The 19,444-nt window shown below is 40.5% G+C and overlaps 1 protein-coding gene across 2 annotated transcripts in view; it reads right to left on the bottom strand.

Annotated features, from left to right (window-relative positions):
- Positions 1-19,444, bottom strand: part of MPPED2 (metallophosphoesterase domain containing 2) — a 178,033-nt gene that overhangs the window by 117,750 nt on the left and 40,839 nt on the right. For both annotated transcript variants that reach the window (XM_059070869.2, XM_067038068.1), the window contains exon 3: positions 11,331-11,512. In XM_059070869.2, the coding sequence (XP_058926852.1) occupies positions 11,331-11,512 (182 nt within the window). The remainder of the gene's footprint in view (positions 1-11,330; positions 11,513-19,444) is intronic.

The raw sequence follows: 19,444 nt of genomic DNA, 5'->3' as shown, positions 1-19,444 counted from the left end.
GGAATTCAGAAGAATGAGCAGAAGAATGGAGGAGATACTAATTCGGTTTGAGATATATCGTCGTTGAGGTATCTGTGTACCTTCTACCATCTGTGGCAAAATACCTAGTCTCCAGTTAAGTGCAAGTATCCGGAAAAAGAAACAGATTGAGATAAAATCAGGACTCCATGACACAAATAAAACCTCAGAGAATGAAAATAATCTCCCAGGTTTTGATATGTAGAAATAGTGCAGGATGAGAAATGGCATCACACCCACGTGGAAGATAAAGCCCCTAGTCCTGTGCAAAATTGGGGAAGATGTTTAAACTTCCTGAGTTCTAGCTGCCTAAGTTATAAAATCAGGGAAATAATCCTGACCATCAAGGCTGGATGCTAAAGGCAGTGACACTGCTCTCTTGTTCCCTTCTCCATTCTCAGCGCCTACCACAAAGCAGGACCTGGTCCAGAGGAGATCACATGCAAATAATCCTTTGAGGATGAAGTCTCTTCACTTTCTGGGATACAAGGATCCTGGTCCAGACTTAGGATTATACAGTTTGGGGGCTTCAATATTGCCTCTTAGCCAGACAGTTTGGAAAAGTTGGGGACTTTTTTTTATTTCCAAAGAGCTCCTTTTAAAATTTCATTTATTTATTTTTAATAGTGATACAATTTTCAAACAGTAAAGTGAGGAAAGATTCACCCACTTCAGGACAGTGTTTATGTGGTTTTTTTTCAGTTAAACTGATGAAGTAATGGTTATATGTGTCTTGGCCATGTCTATTTCTCTTTAGGAGATGGGGATATTTCAGCAAAGGAGGAAGCAGGAAGCTTTAGAAGTGAAGGTTCAAAGAGTGGTTCAAAGCTCTCATCTCAGCTCCTGGATTGGCTCATGGTATGACCCCAGTCTGTCCTTCTACCTTTCTGGATCTCCATCCATTGATCAGCAAGACAGGGGTAATACTGTCTGCCCATATCAACTTCCCTGGACCATTATAAGCATCAATGATCTAATATACTCGAAGGTAGTTTGAGTCCTTTGGAGGAAAGATGTCATATAAATTAGAAGCAGTGTAATTAATGTAATTTAAGAAAATGGCTGGCCCATAACAGAGAGGATTAGGTTCACATGGATCACGAAACGACCTAGCCTTTGTGTCCTCAGGTCACTGATGATCCTTTTCCATTGGAACAAAACCCAATCTTACTTATTTGAGCATATTCAACTATTCTGTGTTTGGTTGTTTGTTTCTTTTTTTAAGTACTGTATTTAATAAAATGACCTATACTTTAAAGTTAATTTTATCCTTATTGGGAAAAATGTATTTATATATGAATTGACTCATGAAGTAATTCACTTTAGGAGAAAAGATTCTTCAATATAAAGGACAAGTAAATAGTAAGCATGAATCAACTGTTATTTGGATTACACAGATACTCACCCTATACTGTTACAGACAGGAAAACAGGATCTCTGCATCCACCTGATAGAATATATAGGCAGCTCATAGACACTTTTATTCTAGAATGTCATATTAAGGAAAAAATAAACCTAGGGAAATGGCTTAGAAAGAGAAGCTATAAATAAATTTAAACAGAAAGAGAAGCCATTAAATAAACTATAACTCTAGGGTGATAACTGGGGAAAACAAGTTATGAGTCAAAAGCTGAAGAGTACAGCATGTCAGATACTGTTTTTGTGAACAAACTGAAGATTAAGAAACTTCTTTGATACTAAAACTGTAAACAATAAGAACCAGGGAATTCTAGGCTCTAAGAAACTGTCTCGCACATTCTCCTCTATAAATCATGGGAAAAGTCATCTTGTTTGCCCTTCTTAAAGCCTCTTACCTTTACCTCGTTATTAGACATGACTATTAAGTGATCATAAAGTTATATCACTGTAAACATTCCAATGAGGGTACCCTGCTCAAATCATTTCTGAAACTTTTATTTGGGAACTGCTAGGCACTTTACTAGAAAGCAGTTGCCTTATGTCACATTATTGTTTTGTTCTGTTTTTACTTATTTATTTTTATTGAGGCATAATTGACATAATATATCAGTTTCAGGTGTACAACATAATGATTCAATATTTGCATATATTGCAAAATGATCACCTCAGTAAACCTAGTTAATATCTGTAACTACACATAGTTACCAAATTTTTTTCAGGTGATGGGAACTTTTAAGATCTGCTCTTTTAGCAACTTTCAAATGTGCAATAATTATGGGTATAACTATACTATAGTATATACTACTATACTACACTATAGCATATAGTATTATTAACTATAGTCACTGTGCTGTACTCTACAGACCCATGACTTATTTATTTTGTTGCCATTATGTCACATAATTGTTTTTTATTCAAAATGGTATATCTCAACTTGCCCACGTCGCAAGCTCCAACCTTAAATGTGCAAACCACACCTAGAAAGCATTATGTGTAAGAGTTTAAAAAATAAATTGAAATCTGCCATCGATAACCTGGCTAAAGCCTGGTGTGCTGGAGTTTGTAAGACAGGAACTACTGGGCAGGAATGGTTTTCAGGAGAGTCTGTGACACTGTGTGCACGTGTAGGGGTGGCGAGTCAGTGGGCCAGATTCAAGGAGGGAGACAAGGGAGATGACGGGAGACTGAAGCCTGGCCTCCTCAGGTGTGTGGTTCACAGGTTAATTCGAATCCAAGGAGACGTCTTTGTGTGTTGTGTGTGGGAAAGGAGACAGGGCCAGGTTTCCGGGGACCAGACAGGCCATGGTTCTCATCCTTTTCTATGCCCCACAGGCAGAGTGGGCCATCGGCCAGAGGTCACTGTGCCACAAGAGAATGTAGGGCTACCTACCCTGAAGTTCTGGCGTCCCGGGGAATAAGAGAAATTCACCAGAAGGACAGAAAGGAGGATTCATGGCAGCTTGGGTAGAAGGTAACATTTAGTGACCATTCACTACCTGTACACATTGGGTACCCACTATCATATTTAACCTCACCACAATCCTTGTAGGTAAGATACACTAAGCATTAATAACTCTCCTTTTACAGATGAATAAATTGAAGATCACAAAATTAACAATGTTGAAACCAGGATTTAAACACACGCAGACTAAATCTGGTACTCATGCTCTTAACTTGACACCATACTGTTTTTTCATACATCAATACACACACACATGCATTCATACACCACATGACAGGATACACTCCCGCTGTGAAGAGTAGTTAACTTGTTTTTTTTCTGTACAGTCATTTGCATTTTTTCACAATGAGTACGTACGTAGGCTTTCACAATTAAAAAAAGAGTCAATAGTCTTTTTCTTTTTTTTTTTTGCGGTACGCGGGCCTCTCACTGCTGTGGCCTCTCCCGTTGCGGAGCACAGGCTCCGGACGTGCAGGCTCAGCGGCCACGGCTCACGGGCCCAGCCGCTCCGCGGCATGTGGGATCCTCCCGGACCCGGGCACGAACCCGTGTCCCCTGCATCGGCAGGCGGGCTCTCAACCACTGCGCCACCAGGGAAGCCCCTATAGTCATTTTTAAAAAACCCTTATTGGAGGAAGGTAACCTTCTCTATTGGGGTAAATAAATAAATAAATAAATAATAAAAAGCCCTTAAAGGGTGAAGATTTTCTGCCACTGAGGATATTCAAAAATATGTGACACCAACTCCCAAATACTACTAGAGTATTAGAAAGAAATTACAATCTTTATATAGGGAAATTTGACAATACATATTAAAACCTTTATTAAAAGTACTTATCATTTGAAGCAACAATTCTACTTATAGGAAGATATCCTATAAACTAAGGATGTTTGCAAGGAGAGAGCAAGAAGGATGCTCATCACACCAGTTTAGATAATAATAAAGAAAAATGAAAACACCATAGGTGTCTACTAGTAAAGATCTAGCTAAATAAGCCAGAGTGCACCCCTTCAGCAGAATGCTCTGCTGTAATTTTTTTTTTTTTTTAAGTTACAGGACAATATGCATAGCTCTATTAACTTTTAAAAATACTCCTTAAGGGCTTCCCTGGTGGCGCAGTGGTTGAGAATCCACCTGCCGATGCAGAGGATGCGGGTTCGTGCCCCAGTCTGGAAAGAACCCACATGCCGCAGAGCGGCTGGGCCCGTGAGCCATGGCTGCTGAGCCTGTGTGTCTGGAGTCCGTGCTCTGCAAAGGGTGAGGCCACAACAGTGAGAGGCTCACGTACTACAAAAAAAAAAAAAAAAAAAAAAAAAAAAATACTCCTTAAACAGAGATGGTGGCAAGGCCAAACGACCCTACCCATGCTTCCCTTCTTCTTCCCCATGGGTTCCCTTCCCTCCAAGGTTCCTGCTTGCCATTGGTGGTACAAACACACCATTCTCATCTTGTACTCCTTCTGGCGAAGCCTGCCTTTCCATCCTGTCCCTAACCGCTTCCCCTAAAACAATGTCCTCTGATTTCACTCTGTGGCCCTTCCAGGCTAAGGCAACATGAAATTAAACAGGGCCCTTCAAGGGAGTTCAGGGGGAAAAAAAGCCTCTCCAATAACTACCATCGTTTCATGAAATCCTAAAGGAACAAGAAGGACAACAGTGTTCCAGCCATTATCACAAGATGAATAAGAAACTGAATGAAAACAGTCCTGCCAGGACCAAGAACCCTGGACAGGGGCTTCCCTGGTGGCGCAGTGGTTGAGAGTCCGCCTGCCGATGCGGGAGACACGGGTTTGTGCCCCGGTCCGGGAAGATCCCACATGCCGCGGAGCGGCTGGGCCCGTGAGCCATGGCCGCTGAGCCTGTGTGTCCGGAGCCTGTGCTGCGCAACGGGAGAGGCCACAACAGTGAGAGGCCCGCGTACCGAAAAAAAAAAAAAAAAAAAAAAAGAACCCTGGACAACTTCACCACTTCAAGTAATTACCAGTGTAGCCAGTAACTACAGAGCAAGGGCCAGAGTCTTTAGAACCATCTGCTGTGTACCTTGAGAAATGGGCTGCTGAGAAATGGTCATCTGTGTAGAGACTGACTATTATAACAGCAGAGAACATGGATGAGGATGGTTAAAATAAAATCAACAAATTGTGAAAAGGAAAAAAAAAAAATTCCTTAAACAAAAACACTTAAAGGGTAAAGACTTGCTGCTATTGAGGATATTCAAAATAGAAAGTAGAAAAACTTCTCAAATGCTACACATCGAATAGTAATTACTCTGGAGACAGGATTATACAGAGGAATGTATATTTCCTACTTTGCACATGTCAAAAACTTGAATTTCTATAACATGTGTATCCTATTTATATTGAAAGTATGCTTTTTTGGGAAAAACTATTTTAGCCATATTTATTGATGTGGAAAGTTGTTCTTGATATATTGTTAAGATGAAACACAGACTACAAAACAGTGTTACTGTAAGATCTCTATTTTGGTAAAAAGCACTCACGTGTATGTATGCGTACGTGTGTATCAATAGAAAACATTCTGTATAGAATCACCCCATTCTATTCAATAGAAAGCATTCTTTAAAAATGTTAACAGTGGTATCTCTGACCATGGGTACTTTTGTTATCTTCTTTCACTTATCCCTATTTTCTAAGTTATCAGGAATGAACATTACATGTATTATAAGAATAAAATAAATAGACCAGGCTGTGAAAGCTTTTCCCAAAGACCAGCTCCAAAGCTTTGGGCCAATAGCAAGATCACTGGAAGAGGAACACATTCTCCCGGTATGATTATTCTGAAAGGGGCAAAATCAGTTTGTGTGTCTATGATCTGGGATGTTTGCTACAGTCATACTCTGTTATAACTGTGCCTAAAACGGTGCTCCTACAAATACAAAGAACCCTTTTCTTGAGATCTTCCAAGGAAGCATTTTCATTCTTTCTTTTAGGCCTGGAGAAACTGAAACTCAGAGCTATTAAATGACAACTGAGACCCAAGAAAAGCCATAATTTTAATTTCATGGCATTGGTGCTGTGTTAAAAGGGATTTTGAGTGACTAGATTGTTAAACATCAACTTTCAGCTAAAAGAACAGGACACCCAAGAAAGCTGTCTTTCTAATTATAATACAGGAAACAAAACAACCACCACAAACCCTTTTTAAGCATTTCTGCACAGTATATAGGAATCACTAACAACAGCCAACTGGATACATACCTTGAAGACAAAAAGGAAAAGGAAAGGCAGGGCAAGACATTTTATATGCAGCACAACATAATTTTAAAGTTTTGGCCAAAAGTGCAGGCAGAAGAACAGTCCTATCCTTTGTGTTCATTCATTCACTCAGTGATTGAACAATCCTTTGTGTGTACTGACTATGCTCTACGGCCTACTCAGAACTTGGGTGTACAAGGAACACTCGGTAGGCAGGGGACAGACAAAGAAACGATGACATAACAACCACGGGAAGGGCTGCACAGATGCCTGACCAAAGTGTTAAGGGAAAAAGAACCAGTCATAAAGGATGAAGGAGTTCTCCCGGAGGAGAAGGTCATTCCGGGAAGTGGGAACAGGGTTTGCAACAGGAAAGCGGTGTGGAAGGGCATGTGCATTCGCGGGATGGGAAGAAAGTTGGTGTGGGTGTAACTGAAAGTTGGAAATATGAAGGTGGGTGTGCAATCCAATGATAAGACCTCCATTTGTGCAGCGTCCATGGGCATAGATGCATATTCAAGAAGAAGGTTACCACAGATATTCTCAAGATGAGAGGACAGGAGCGATGAAATCAAGTGATCAGTAAAGAACATCAAAGACACACAGGAAGACCATAGGGGCAAAGTGAAGGAAGACCACACACACGACCCACTGCCTCACAAAAGGTGCCTTCAGGCGTTTCAGCGGTTTAGAATTTACCAACAATAAAAACAACTACATTTTAAATGGCAATTAATCTATAGTTGGCAAGTTTATTTTTAAGCCTAGTCTGTGACTGAGATACTTTTGTGCCAAGATAAAAAAGAAAATGCCATAATGGTTGAGTGGCTAGGATCCCAGTTCATCTCCCCAAAGCCTATTCAGTCATGACACCCCTGGAGCATATCTGAACTAACACTGAATGGGACTATAGGATTTAACTATCACCTTAAAAAGTAGTTCTTGAGCAAAGACCTATCTGTACCTCTTTCCCACACCTCTGACATATGAGAAATGACACAGACCCACCTTAGGTTCTGAGCCGATATATGTGTTAGTGTGTATGTTTAGAAAGGTAGTTATTAAAAAACCACCATTTTACTCAGGATACAGTCCCTCCAGCAGGGATTACAAGCCCCAGACTGGGAATAGAGAAAGACAGGAGAACACAAATGGGAAGTAGAGTCTGATAGACCTACTATCAAATCCTCAGGTCACCTCCTAGTCATGTGATCTTAGGTAAGTTCACTTCACCAAGGCTCAGTTTTCCTCCTAAGGAATAAAGAAGCTGATGATAGCTTACTCGTAAGTCATAGAAGCTACTTCACAAGTTATTTTGAGGACTGCATGAAATGATACTTGTAACGGAGGGGTGGGGGAAGAGGTATGGCGTCTAGCCCCTGCCACCCATAGACAATACAAGTCTCAGTCCCAACAAGACCATTAATTATCTGAGTGACCTTGAGTAATTCATATAATCTCTCTGGCCTCAGTTTTCCCTTCCATCAAATGAAGAGGTGGGACCTCCAAGTCTTCTTACAGTACCACTAGTGTAACTGTTAAGAGGGAGACCTGTCTTCAGCCTCTCTAAATTCCTCTTAAATCTATGGCGCCAGTCCTTTTTAGTCTCTGCCTTCTGCATTCTATGCCGCTGGCTCGGTTGTCTCCCTCTACACTATCTGGTGAAAGTCCAGAGGCCAAGGGGTGTGTTAAGAATGGTAGAAGCTTTATCACAGAGTATATTCTCACAGCAACCATGGGGTATATTATTATCATTACGCCCATTTTACAAATGAGAAAATCAAGGCTCAGGAGTTGAAGCAACTTATGAAAGGCAGGGAATTCAACACAGGCTCTTCCCAGCCGCTCATAATCATTACAGGCTGCATTACCTTTCCAACCTTTGGCTGTACCTAGTTTGGGTCCTATCATCTTATGACCCTGTGCCACCTGCTTATCTCATAAACTACTTTGTATTAGTAACTTTGTGTGTTCCTCCTGCCAGGTGGCGTATGTACAAATTAACCAGGCACCCATTGTGTCTGAACCAACACAGAACTCGTGATGGGATTCTCAGCCCCTGTAGCTGGTAGGTCAGCGTGAGATTCGAGATGGGCAGAGCTTAACTACATCTTTAAAATAACAGCACATGGTCAAATAGCTATTCAACTTCCACACGAAGCTGCTGGAAGCTACCACAGTTAATTCAAGCCTAAAGTCTGCAAGCTTCCTAGCTGCCATAAACCCACTCATAACATGACGGAATGGGAAAGGGCTCATAACTTGGGGGTCAGACAACCCCAAGTTTACTCACTGAGTGAATCTGGGTGGATTTCTTAGCCACTCTGAGTTTCTTTTCTGCTAAATGATCTCGGGTAAGATAGCCCAGCTGAGCTCCAGGTTCCTCATCTGTAAAATGCAGATAACATAAGCAACCTTCAAAGGATATTATAGGGATAGAAGGAGTGCCTAGCCTATAGCCGAAATAGATTAGCCTTTGGGGAAAGTAAGGGAGCCTGGGGGATGGTCAGGCTGTTTCCAAGAATCAGGGTGGCCTAGATTAGAGAGATGGAAATCAGTTAGAGGTTCACTGGATATCAGTGCCTGCCAAACCTGTGAGGAACCATTCTGGTGAGAGTTGAATGCCCTGTTATGGCAAAAGCCCTAGACTGATGACCCCTGACTCCACTCTCCTAGACCACCTGGCAGCTGTTGCTGGAAGCACTCTTTTCAGGTGAGAGGTTCCCAACTGAGCCAAGTGGTAGAGTGTCATCACACACCATCTCTCACCCTTGGAGCACCCTGAGGTTGCTGGGGTAACTGAGCTACTCTGGGCTTTCCCTATGGGATTCCAAACTTCTCTATCCTTACCCTGCTGTGGGCTCCCTTCAGCCTCACATTCTGCGTCCCTTGCAGAGACCTCTTCCTCCTGCCTCAGGAGATCAGAGGGGAAATGGGACAAGAAGGAACTGACCTTGCAATTGGACCTCAGCATTTTATTTCTTTACATTTTTATTTCCTTAGTTATGGCACTTTTCCATCTATGGAGTACACTCCCTTATAAAATCTCCCCGTGTTTACTTCCATTCTACTAAATAATTCCTCTGACCTCCTCTTGTTTTCACCCTTTAATATCTGTTGATGGTTCGTTCGCCACATTCCCCATTCAGTTATTAATGGCCCACAAAAACTTCCTAGCTGCAATCATTTACTGATTAATCTGCACAACAAACCAGAAAGACAGGTGGTATTAATCCTTGGTTCTACAGAGGGAAACCAAGGGGAAAAGCGAGGTTAACTCAGTTGCCCAAGGTCAGTGGCTAAACAAGATTATAACCAGGATCTATCCTGTCTTTTATTTCTGTAAACGCTTCCCACAGGGTTACTCCTTTACAAATCAACATTGTCAATGCAGCGAGATCATTTCTGTGTTGAGATTCAGTTGTCACAGAATAGTTTAAGACTGTCAAAATTCAACCCCAAATAATTTTGTCTGCTAATAGTTTATAAATACAAGTTGCTAAAATGAAGAGATAATAGTACTTGAAAGCAAATTTGACAGATGCAAAAGAGGAGTGAGAAGATCTGGATTATAAGCCCAGCTCTACCACAAGGAGGCACTGAGAAAGTCATTTAATTTCTCTGTATCGGAGTCATTTGCAAAAATGAGATTATGCTGAATGACATTAAGATATCTTGCTGTTTTAAGTGAGATGACTGAATATCTACTGAAACAGTACAAAATATAAAGCTCCAATATCCAATGTTGCCAAGATCGTGGTAAAATTGGTATATTCAGTATACAGCTACAATCCCCTTGGAAAGCAAGATGCCAATGTACAGCAAGAATCATAAACAATTTCATATCCTTTGACTTAGTAATTTAACTCATACAGTATTTTACCCTACGAAATAAGTCAATGGAAGCAAAAAGACATATACAAATGAAAACGCACATTTCAGTGCTAGCTTCAGAGGAAAAATTGTTATCAATTTAAATGTTCATTTTCTAGAGGGATGTCTTATTAAATAAAAATACAGAACAATACAAATGCCATACAGCTATCAAAAAGGATAAATATGGAAGTTATGCAAAATCAATGAAAATCTTACTAATACTATCAAATGAAAACAGACGAAAGTAAAAGAGCAGATATGTACTCTGATGTCAACTTTATAAAAGGTGGATAGATGTGCAAGGTCACAGGAAAACTCAAAATAGTTATGTTATAGTTAGGCTCATTATTTTTTAAATATTTTAACTGTTTTTAATGAATATTGTTTTCCATTAACACATATATTTTATCACTTAATCAATTATTTTAAAATGTCTCAAACCCTGCTTTAGTTTGATGGAAAAATGAATTTTCAAGTTTCTGCTTAAATCTCCCGAGTAATTTTTGTTCGCTGACACATTATTCATGACATTATTCTTGTGGAGTGAGTTTTACTCTTTACTATGTAATTCTTCAGTGTCTTTGGAGATTCTAAAATCTCAGAACCCTTACACTCCTTTCCCTCACCTAAGAGGATTCTGAAAAAGATCTGTCATCTAATCTCGCTATGAAAAACCCCATGACTGCCTTGTAATGCTAATATTTGGCAACTGCCTGACCCAGGAGTCAACATTTTTCCCATAACCCCGACCCATGGGTGCCTCTACAGAAACCAAAGAGTTGCTATTACCCTTTCCTTTCGTATTCCAAATTTGTGGAGCTTTACAGCAGGACATCTTATCTTTTCAGGGGTCTTAGGACACCCTTCTGGTTCACTTGGGAAAGCTGCCCCCAAGCAGCCCTGTGCTAGGACCCTCCCCTTATATAAGGGCGTTTACATCCTCCTTCATTCCTTAGAAATGGTCTCTTACTAGTAGGTCTTCACTCATAATATCTGGGAAAGATTGCAGAGCCAATGAATTAAAAATATGATTCTACATCTCATGTGTGCCAATGAATGCCCTCATTAAAGCAAAATGAGTGAGATGAGATTGGTTTCAAAGCTTTCCATCCCTTTGCCCCAGAGCCACTGAGGCCAGGCACTGAAAGGATGCACAGTAAAATTAAATATCTAAAAATTCATCTTTAATTAACAGAATTGGATTAAAGCTAGACACCACCGCATTTCATACGAGAAATGGCTGAGCTAGCTTCCAAGTGCTCTAATTCAATTAGGACGCAGTGAGTGACACTCGGACGGGAAAGGTTAATTGGGGGCGCCAGAACGCAATCATTCCTTACCTAACCAGTCATTAAACTTCTTAACCTCTGAGGGCAGTCCCAGCTCGGTGAAATCGCCTGTGTGGAGAAGGATGTCCCCATAAGGCATCTGGATACCATCTGTTCTGGAGTGTGTGTCTGAGATGCAGACAAACCGCGTGTGGCCCGCTGGTTTTGGAGTGTCATATGGGATGGGGTCGACCCTAAAGTAGACATAACAGATCCCATAACAGTTAAACATATTAGAACCCTCGTAATTGTCATCGCACATACATATTGACTGTTATCCGTGAACACACCCAGACAAACCGATGCAAAGACAGAAGGGCCCATTGTAACAAGGAACACTTCTGGGTGCAAAGGAGACAGCATCTCCCATCTACAAACCCACTGGGCAAATTCAAAAAGTCTTACTTACCTGGTAGGAAAATTAAAAGGCCAGACGATCTTACACGTAGAGTCAGAAATAACTCAGGAAACTGAGAGAGTGATTAACGGTGAAGTTTAGGGATATTGAACCCAACTGGGGAAATAAAATGATGCACTTTTCTCTCTCATCATGCTCCAATTGATCCCACTATTCATTAGGAAATGGATAACTAATTTATTCCTCCTTAAACATGCATAACTTAAGCAATGAACTAATTTATGAAGAACATTCTGCACATGCTTTGCCAACTGAGATGTGAAGAGTCGTAGTACTTGTATTTAATTTCCTTTCTAGAACCATTCGACACCTTTTATCTTCTTGTTTTCGCAGGGAGATTCACAAATCAAGTTGTGGGGACAGAAGGTGATGCTGAAGTAACAGGACTTTTTAAATAAAACATTGGATGTTCCAACAACTCTGTCCAGCTCCTTCTTCACCACCATGAATGATCTGCTGTCCCAGTTACACCTTAGGTTACTTGGAATGCTCAAATGCATTGGGCAAAGATTCTATTCAGTACAAATAGTAAACCTTTTAATGGGTGTGTGTATAGATCTACATATGCATTAATATATGTTCAGTTTTAGAGACCTAAGCACTGTGAAATTACCACTAGGGCACAAGAATCAAAAGGCAAAATGATCCACCCGAAGCAAAGAAAGTGAAACAGAACATTCTCATTTAATTGAGTGTAACAAAGTGTGCTAAATAAACTTGGTAAAGAAATGCAAATCTGACTCTTCAAGCATAAGTTTTAATTATTTAAGGGGTTTATAGCAGAGTTAAGGGTGCTTTAACTATATTAACTCTACACTGACAGCTTCCTGTAATTTCTCTGCAGGAAGGCACACTTACTTTGGATTATGGGTGAAAACAAGCAGTTACCAATGCAACGAAAAGGTCACAAGACAAGCAAATACACAATGTGGAGATGAGAGTGTAAAACGTTAAATAAGGAACAATATTTCATATCACCGCCCCACCCTGGGTCATTAAAATGCATCAGAGAACACAGGGAAAGCTCAACACAAGATTCCCTGTACATGTTGCCTCTAAAGGCTTTGTTTAGTTTTTTGTTCCTTTTTCCACTTTTTAAAAAAGAAACAATCTGTTTGAACAATGGCAATTTTTGTGAAGGAAATAAAGACATCAGTATACAACCTGGATAGTCCTGCATTTCTTTAATGGTTAATCTTTTAATTTTATTTTATCTTTGTCAGAGAAGAAGGAAAGTAAGGGAGAAGAAAGGAGAGCTGGAAGAAGACAGAAAGGACGGAGGGACTGTGAACTGGTGAACGCAGCGAGTCTCATTGGAAACCCAAAAAGAAAGTTTAACTTCTGCAAAAAAAAAAAAAAAATGGATTTTTCCTGTAAAGGTTAGAAATTAACAATGCTGTTATCATGGAGAAAATTCACGAATCCACTGAGATCTCATGAGTAACCTGGAAACGCTCCTGATTATATCCAATGTTGATTTTTAAAAATATATATAAGGACTTCCCTGGTGGTCCAGTGGCTAAGAGTCCTCATTCCCAATGCAGGTGGCCCAGGTTCGATCCCTGGTCAGGGAACTAGATCCCACATGCCGCAACGAAGAGTTCACATGCCACAATTAAAAGACCCACATGCGGCAATGAAGATCCCGCATACCGCAACTAAGACCTGGCACAGCCAAATAAATAAATAAAACTAAATAAATATTAAAAATAAAATATATATAAAAATGTTTGTCTGCCTTTCCATTATTGAGACTCTATTATACTCGGTCTCAGTGATTCTAATTGTATCAATTGATACTGCCTATCTTCGAAAACTAGTTTTCCCAGGGAATGAAGGACGGTTCCCTGCTGCAGCAGGCTGTGTCACCCCCTGAAAGTGATACGTAATATTCTATTCTTATACCTAAAGTTAAGATACTCGCTAGAATGGGACTGTGCACATTTATACTGAAACCACCAATATCTGAATGAAACCACTGGACTTTATATGAATAAATTCAATATTTATATATCTTTATTTTCCAGTTCATTTCTCATCCTGATGGTAAAGTATAGACAATCCCGTTTCTTTCTTTCCGCAACTCAGCTAAGCTATGGGCACAACTACTGCATAAAAATCCTTTAGGAGTCCAACTGAATTTATCAGAGGGACATCAGAGTCATCATTTTCAATTTATAAAGCAGAAAGGAGCACAGATATATGCTATGAACCTCTTCAGTTTAGAGAAGTGAATCATCATGTGGTACATGATACGTGTTTTAGCTCTCTGCTGGGAGATCACTTTCTATGACTATTGAAACATCAGTCAATTTTTGAGTGGCTTCAACATCCTTCCCCACCTTCCTGCCTCCTCCAGAGAAACACTCAAATGTCCAACATCATTAACAGTGAAATAGAGGCCAAGGGATTAAAACAAAAAAAAAAAAAAAAAAAAAGAGGGAAGCGGAAGAAGGAAGAAAAATATGTCTTGTCAGCTTTCAGCTGAAATAAAACAATGAGTCAGAGGGACATAGGAGGGCTGAGAGAGCCCACCCATCAACACCACCAACCTGATGTCATCAAAGAGAAACAACTGGTAGATGTTGGGGAGAGATCTGGAGGGTTGACTCAAGGTAGAAGATGGGGGAATTGGGGGATATAAAGATGCAGATGCAGAATGTACATACATCCCCTGACCCAGAGACACTGATGTTCTTTGTTTCGCACAGGACTGAGTACAGGAAGACAAGATGGTGCAGCCTGTCAGAGCCACACTGAATAACATGACAAATATCACCTGGGGGGTCATAGGAAGGAAGGCATTTCCACCCAAAGACATTCAGAGCTGAAAATAAGATATCTAGTAGAGTAGGCAAGTTGCCATGGATATAATGAAAGTTGAGACAACCCTATAGGGAAACGACTGTCTCCAAATTGGGCATTAGGTAAACGCCTTGAAAAAGGCAAGACAGCCAAACATTTTCCTGTGAAAGCAAGTTTAAGGGAGACCCTGACTGCTATGGGAAGATCTACCTGTTCACATTGTGGGAAGACCCTCCCGCTGCATTTTCCTTCTTAGTTAACAACCTTACCGCTTACCGCTTATGCTGACTTCTCACATGCCCTAACATTTCCCCTAGGGAATCATGTCAAATATCCTAGCAAGTGAGTCTCTTACCAAGGCAATCTAACCCCCAGAGCTAGATTCAAACAGCAGACTGAGATTTGCACGTACATCTGAGTACACCCAGGGGAAAACAAGATGACATGGGAAGATGAGAAGAAAACACAGCATCATAAAATCTCAGAGCTGGACAAAACCTTAGGGAGCATCGGGTTCAAGTCTTCATTTGAAGCTTGAATCTCTATCCCTTCCCTGCCTAGCTGACATAAATTTTCCCTCCGGCATTTCCAGAGAAGGGGAGCTCCTGAGTCCCCTCTCCTCCCACAGGGCAGCCCATTCTGGCTACTGATAGCTCTCCTTGCTAGAAAGTTTCCGATCCAGAAACTCTGAGAAAGCTGAGCATGGTCCAAAGTGACTTGGCCTGGAGCCTGAAGACTGAGTAACAATTTGGCCGAGTTATTTGTTTCAGGCAAGTTATTTCATTCTTTTAGCCTCAATTTTCTCCTCATCTGTAAAATGGGAATAATAATGCCTAGTCTATTATATTATACTATAAGGATATAAATTGTCAGGCACTAGATTGGCACACAGCACATGCTCTGAAAGTCAAGGTGCAAAATGACGTGAGGGTGGGGCATGTTGGCTAGAAAGCCAGACAATCTGGCTCTGAATCTCACTCCACATTTATTAACAGTGTGACACCAAGCGATGTGCTTAATCCCTGTGCCTTGGTTTCCTTACCAATAAAATGAGTATACAAATAGTACCTGCCATGAGGTACTCATAGGACTGCCATGAGGATGAAAAAGAATAATGGACAAATAGTGTACTCAAGAATAATGTACTTAGAACAGTGCCTGACACACAGCAGACAATATATGCTAGGGTTTTTGGTTTTTTAAAAAATTCAGTAGTAGTATTTTTACTACTATCAGTAGTAGTAGTTAGTTTCTCTGACCTCCATCTCTCCTTCTGTTACAAGGAGATACTAACGGCTACCACACAACTTGGTGAAATTAAAGGAGATCACACAAACAACAGCCAGCACAGCACTGGGCACATAATCCACAGTCAATAAAACCATTCACTTCCTTCCTGTCACTTCCTTCTTAATCCTAGTTCTGCACTCTGAAATAGCAAAGAAGAATTCAGTCCCTTTTCCATTTGACAATTGTTCAAATATTTGAGGAGATGTATTACAATCCCCTGAAATCTTCCCTAACCTAGTTGAGCGGCCACATTTTCTTCAATTTTTCCTTGTGTGATAGGATGTCAAGCTCCCCCAGTAACCTAGTGATCTCCTGAATACAATCTGATTGGTCAGAAGCCCTCCATCTATAGTGTCAGAATTCATAGGCCACATGGATTCATGGGCCAGTGAGCTGTTTATCTGAGACAAATGCTAGTACAGGCGATGGAGAACGAACAGAGCTGGACACCCTGGAGGACTTTCCTAGGAGAGGCCTGAGTTCATATCTTAAATGGTTTTCCAATTAAGTCTCCAGGTTTTGTGCCAAGCCTCAAATCTTGTTCTTAAAGGTTGATGCTCAAATGTTTATATATCCCATGGCCTATTCAAACAAATAAAACATTCTCATTTACTCCATCTTGACCCATTAGAGTTTTTGACCCATAAAAAACTAATATGATAATATTATTGCTTCCACTATGGAATCCTCTTCTGGCCATATTTGATATTTTTTCCAATAACAAATGTACACAGCGTTGCAAGTCCTATTGACAGATCTTCAGAAAAGCTATAATCATGTGGTTTGTTATGACATGGATTTCTTCTTTAGGCCAAGAGTGCAGTAAAAGCCTATTGTACACAGTTAGCTTATAATTCAGCGTCCAGGTAGACTATAACCCTTACAAAACATTGTAACAGGATTTCTATGTATTTATCATCCCTCATTCCACTTGAAAACCCCAATGTTGTGCTTATGCATTCCACTGACTTTAAAAAGTTTTCGAATGTGACATTAAAGCTTTCATTTTTACCCTGAAAATTCAGATGGCATGAGAGTTAAAATGAGATTTGTGATGTTACACCATCCTCCCTAGACACAAGAATTCAGTCCCTTCTCCACTTGACTGTTTGGTAAAGATATGCAAAACCTGACAGCAAAACAATGAATAAATAAATACCAGGCTTAAGTTAGTACAGTGACAGAATTTTTAGATTGGAAGGGCTTCAGAGATGATCTAATCCTGTGTTTCTCTTCTTTGAATATCCTCTTTACAGTTTTTGCCTTTCTGTGTATACTATTACTTAATTTTTGTTAAGCGCCTTACAGCTTTTATACAGTTTTTTTTTAGTTTTTCCCTAAACAGTATCATCTATGAAGTCATGACGTGGCTACACGTTGTATTTTTCAATGACACATTAAAAGAAATACGTTAAGTATTAAAATTTTTTCAGGTTTGTCCACTCTACACAACTAGAACTCAAGTTTTCTAACTTCCAATTCACTTCTCTTTCTACCAACTTAATTTTGGAACCTAAAAATATATCTGCACTTGGAGAAAAAGATGACAAAAATTATAAAATGAGAGCAAATCAACCACCTAAACTCTTGTAGCCATTAATATCTAGAGAGACTGCTCATAATTATTTGAATTAATTGTCAAAAATATCCAAGTGGGCTTCTCTGGTGGCGCAGTGGTTGAGAGTCTGCCTGCCGATGCAGGGGACACGGGTTCGTGCCCCGGTCCGGGAAGATCCCACATGCCGCGGAGCGGCTGGGCCCATGAGCCACGGCCGCTGAGCCTGCGCGTCCGGAGCCTGTGCTCCGCAACAGGAGAGGCCACAACGGTGAGAGGCCCGCATACTGCAAAAAAAAACACAAAAAACAAAAAACTATCCAAGTTTTAGGGTTCCATACACTGACACCCTCAATTCTTATGTACATTATCCAGTTGAATGGAGTCTCTTAAAACTTTAAAAACCACACATTATAGTTCATAGGGAAAATAAGCAACATAAAATTTGATTTTTAGTATATTGGTAAAGATAAAGAGTGTTCCTCATTCTCAGACATGTCAAGTCAGACTGACTGTGAATGTTTCCCAATACAGGTGTCGCTAGAGGGGCTACTTTAGTTGAGAGACAAGCCTCATTACAAAGAAGCTCTGGTTGTGGTGTCCAGGGCCTTCCTGAACCTCAATTACATTGGTCATCAATTAGCTATGTGACCCTGGGCAAGTCACTTTCCCTCCTATAGCCTCTGTTCTTCAAGTATGAAAAGAGGGGCAGGACCAAATGATGCCCAGATGACTAGCTGCTTCATTCCTACACCACTAGGAACCTGTGCAAGACCTCAGAAACAAGCAGCTTAAAACATGTTCTTTCTCTTTGCAATTTTACTTTCTGGTCTCCAGACGATGCAAAGGTGAACACAGTCCAGATCCATCCAAATATAATCGGTATTAGCCAGACTTTACATATAAAGAGAAGTGAAACTGCAATTTAGGGCCATAGATGGAGCTCCCAGGTATTTCTAATGTGAAAGAGAACAAAGGAGCCGGAAACCCAGTTACCACAATAAAACAAAAATTAAAGGATGTGGGATTTCACTAGTTCTTTCAGAAATGGGGCTGTTCTTGTTTCTCTACAACTCTGAGCTGGTAAAACTCTCCCAGTTTAGCCATCATGCTCCAGAACAGTAATGGTGCTGAAACACAGTAAGGAAGCATAACAGAACCAGATGCATAAATATACTCACATTTGTACCGAGGGCACTGCTTTCCTTTAACTGCTGAACTGCTGTATCAGCACTGTTCTACTACCAACTAATTAGAGCTAACAAAGCCCACTGCACGGAGTGTGTCTTGTGTCTCATCTATTTTTTCCTAGTACAAAAGTACAGCGCTGACATTCAATGAATATTAAGTGGTAACAATGTAATTCTTCGCGCACTGCGCGCTATAGGAATTCCTGGTCCTTCTGTTGGCCGCACTGGAGGGGTTTTGGTGCCCGTCAGGCTATAGCTACTGTAGGAGCCACTGAAGCCTCTCAGATGGCATATGGTTGGGTCATAAGTATCCCACTGGAAATGTGCTGTCTGGGGTTAAATGTTTCCTATTCTTTTAACTTAACAACCAGGTTAATTGGCTTACACTTCTGGATACTGGCCTTGCATTGGGAAAAAAAAGGCACATGACACTGTACTGAAGGCCTGTCATTCCACACAGTCAGTCCGTAAGGTAGTCAGTCAGTAACGATTTCTTAAGCATCCACCTACGTGCCAGGTGCCATGGCAAGTTCTAGGAAGACAAAGAAGCAACAAAGGTGTTTCCTTTAAGGATTCTACAGTTGATCTGTCAGTTCATGGCAGGCATACCTCAGAGAGATTGTGGGTTCCATTCCAGACCACCACAATAAAGCGAATATCACAAGAATTTTTTTGGTTTCCCCGTGCATATACAAGTTATGTTTACACTATACTTTATAAAGTGTGCAATAGCATTATATCTAAAAATAAAAACACAATGTACATGCTTTAATTTTAAAAACTTTGTATTGCTAAAAAATGCTATCATCTGAGCTTCAGTGAGCTGTAATCTTTTTGCTTGGTGGAGGGTCTTGCCTTGATGCTGATG

This window comes from Kogia breviceps, chromosome 7 (genome assembly GCF_026419965.1).
Source record: "Kogia breviceps isolate mKogBre1 chromosome 7, mKogBre1 haplotype 1, whole genome shotgun sequence".
NCBI classification, from domain to species: Eukaryota; Metazoa; Chordata; class Mammalia; order Artiodactyla; family Physeteridae; genus Kogia; species Kogia breviceps.
The sequence above is the reverse complement of the archived record's forward strand: the minus strand, read 5'-3'. Positions and strand labels throughout refer to the sequence as shown.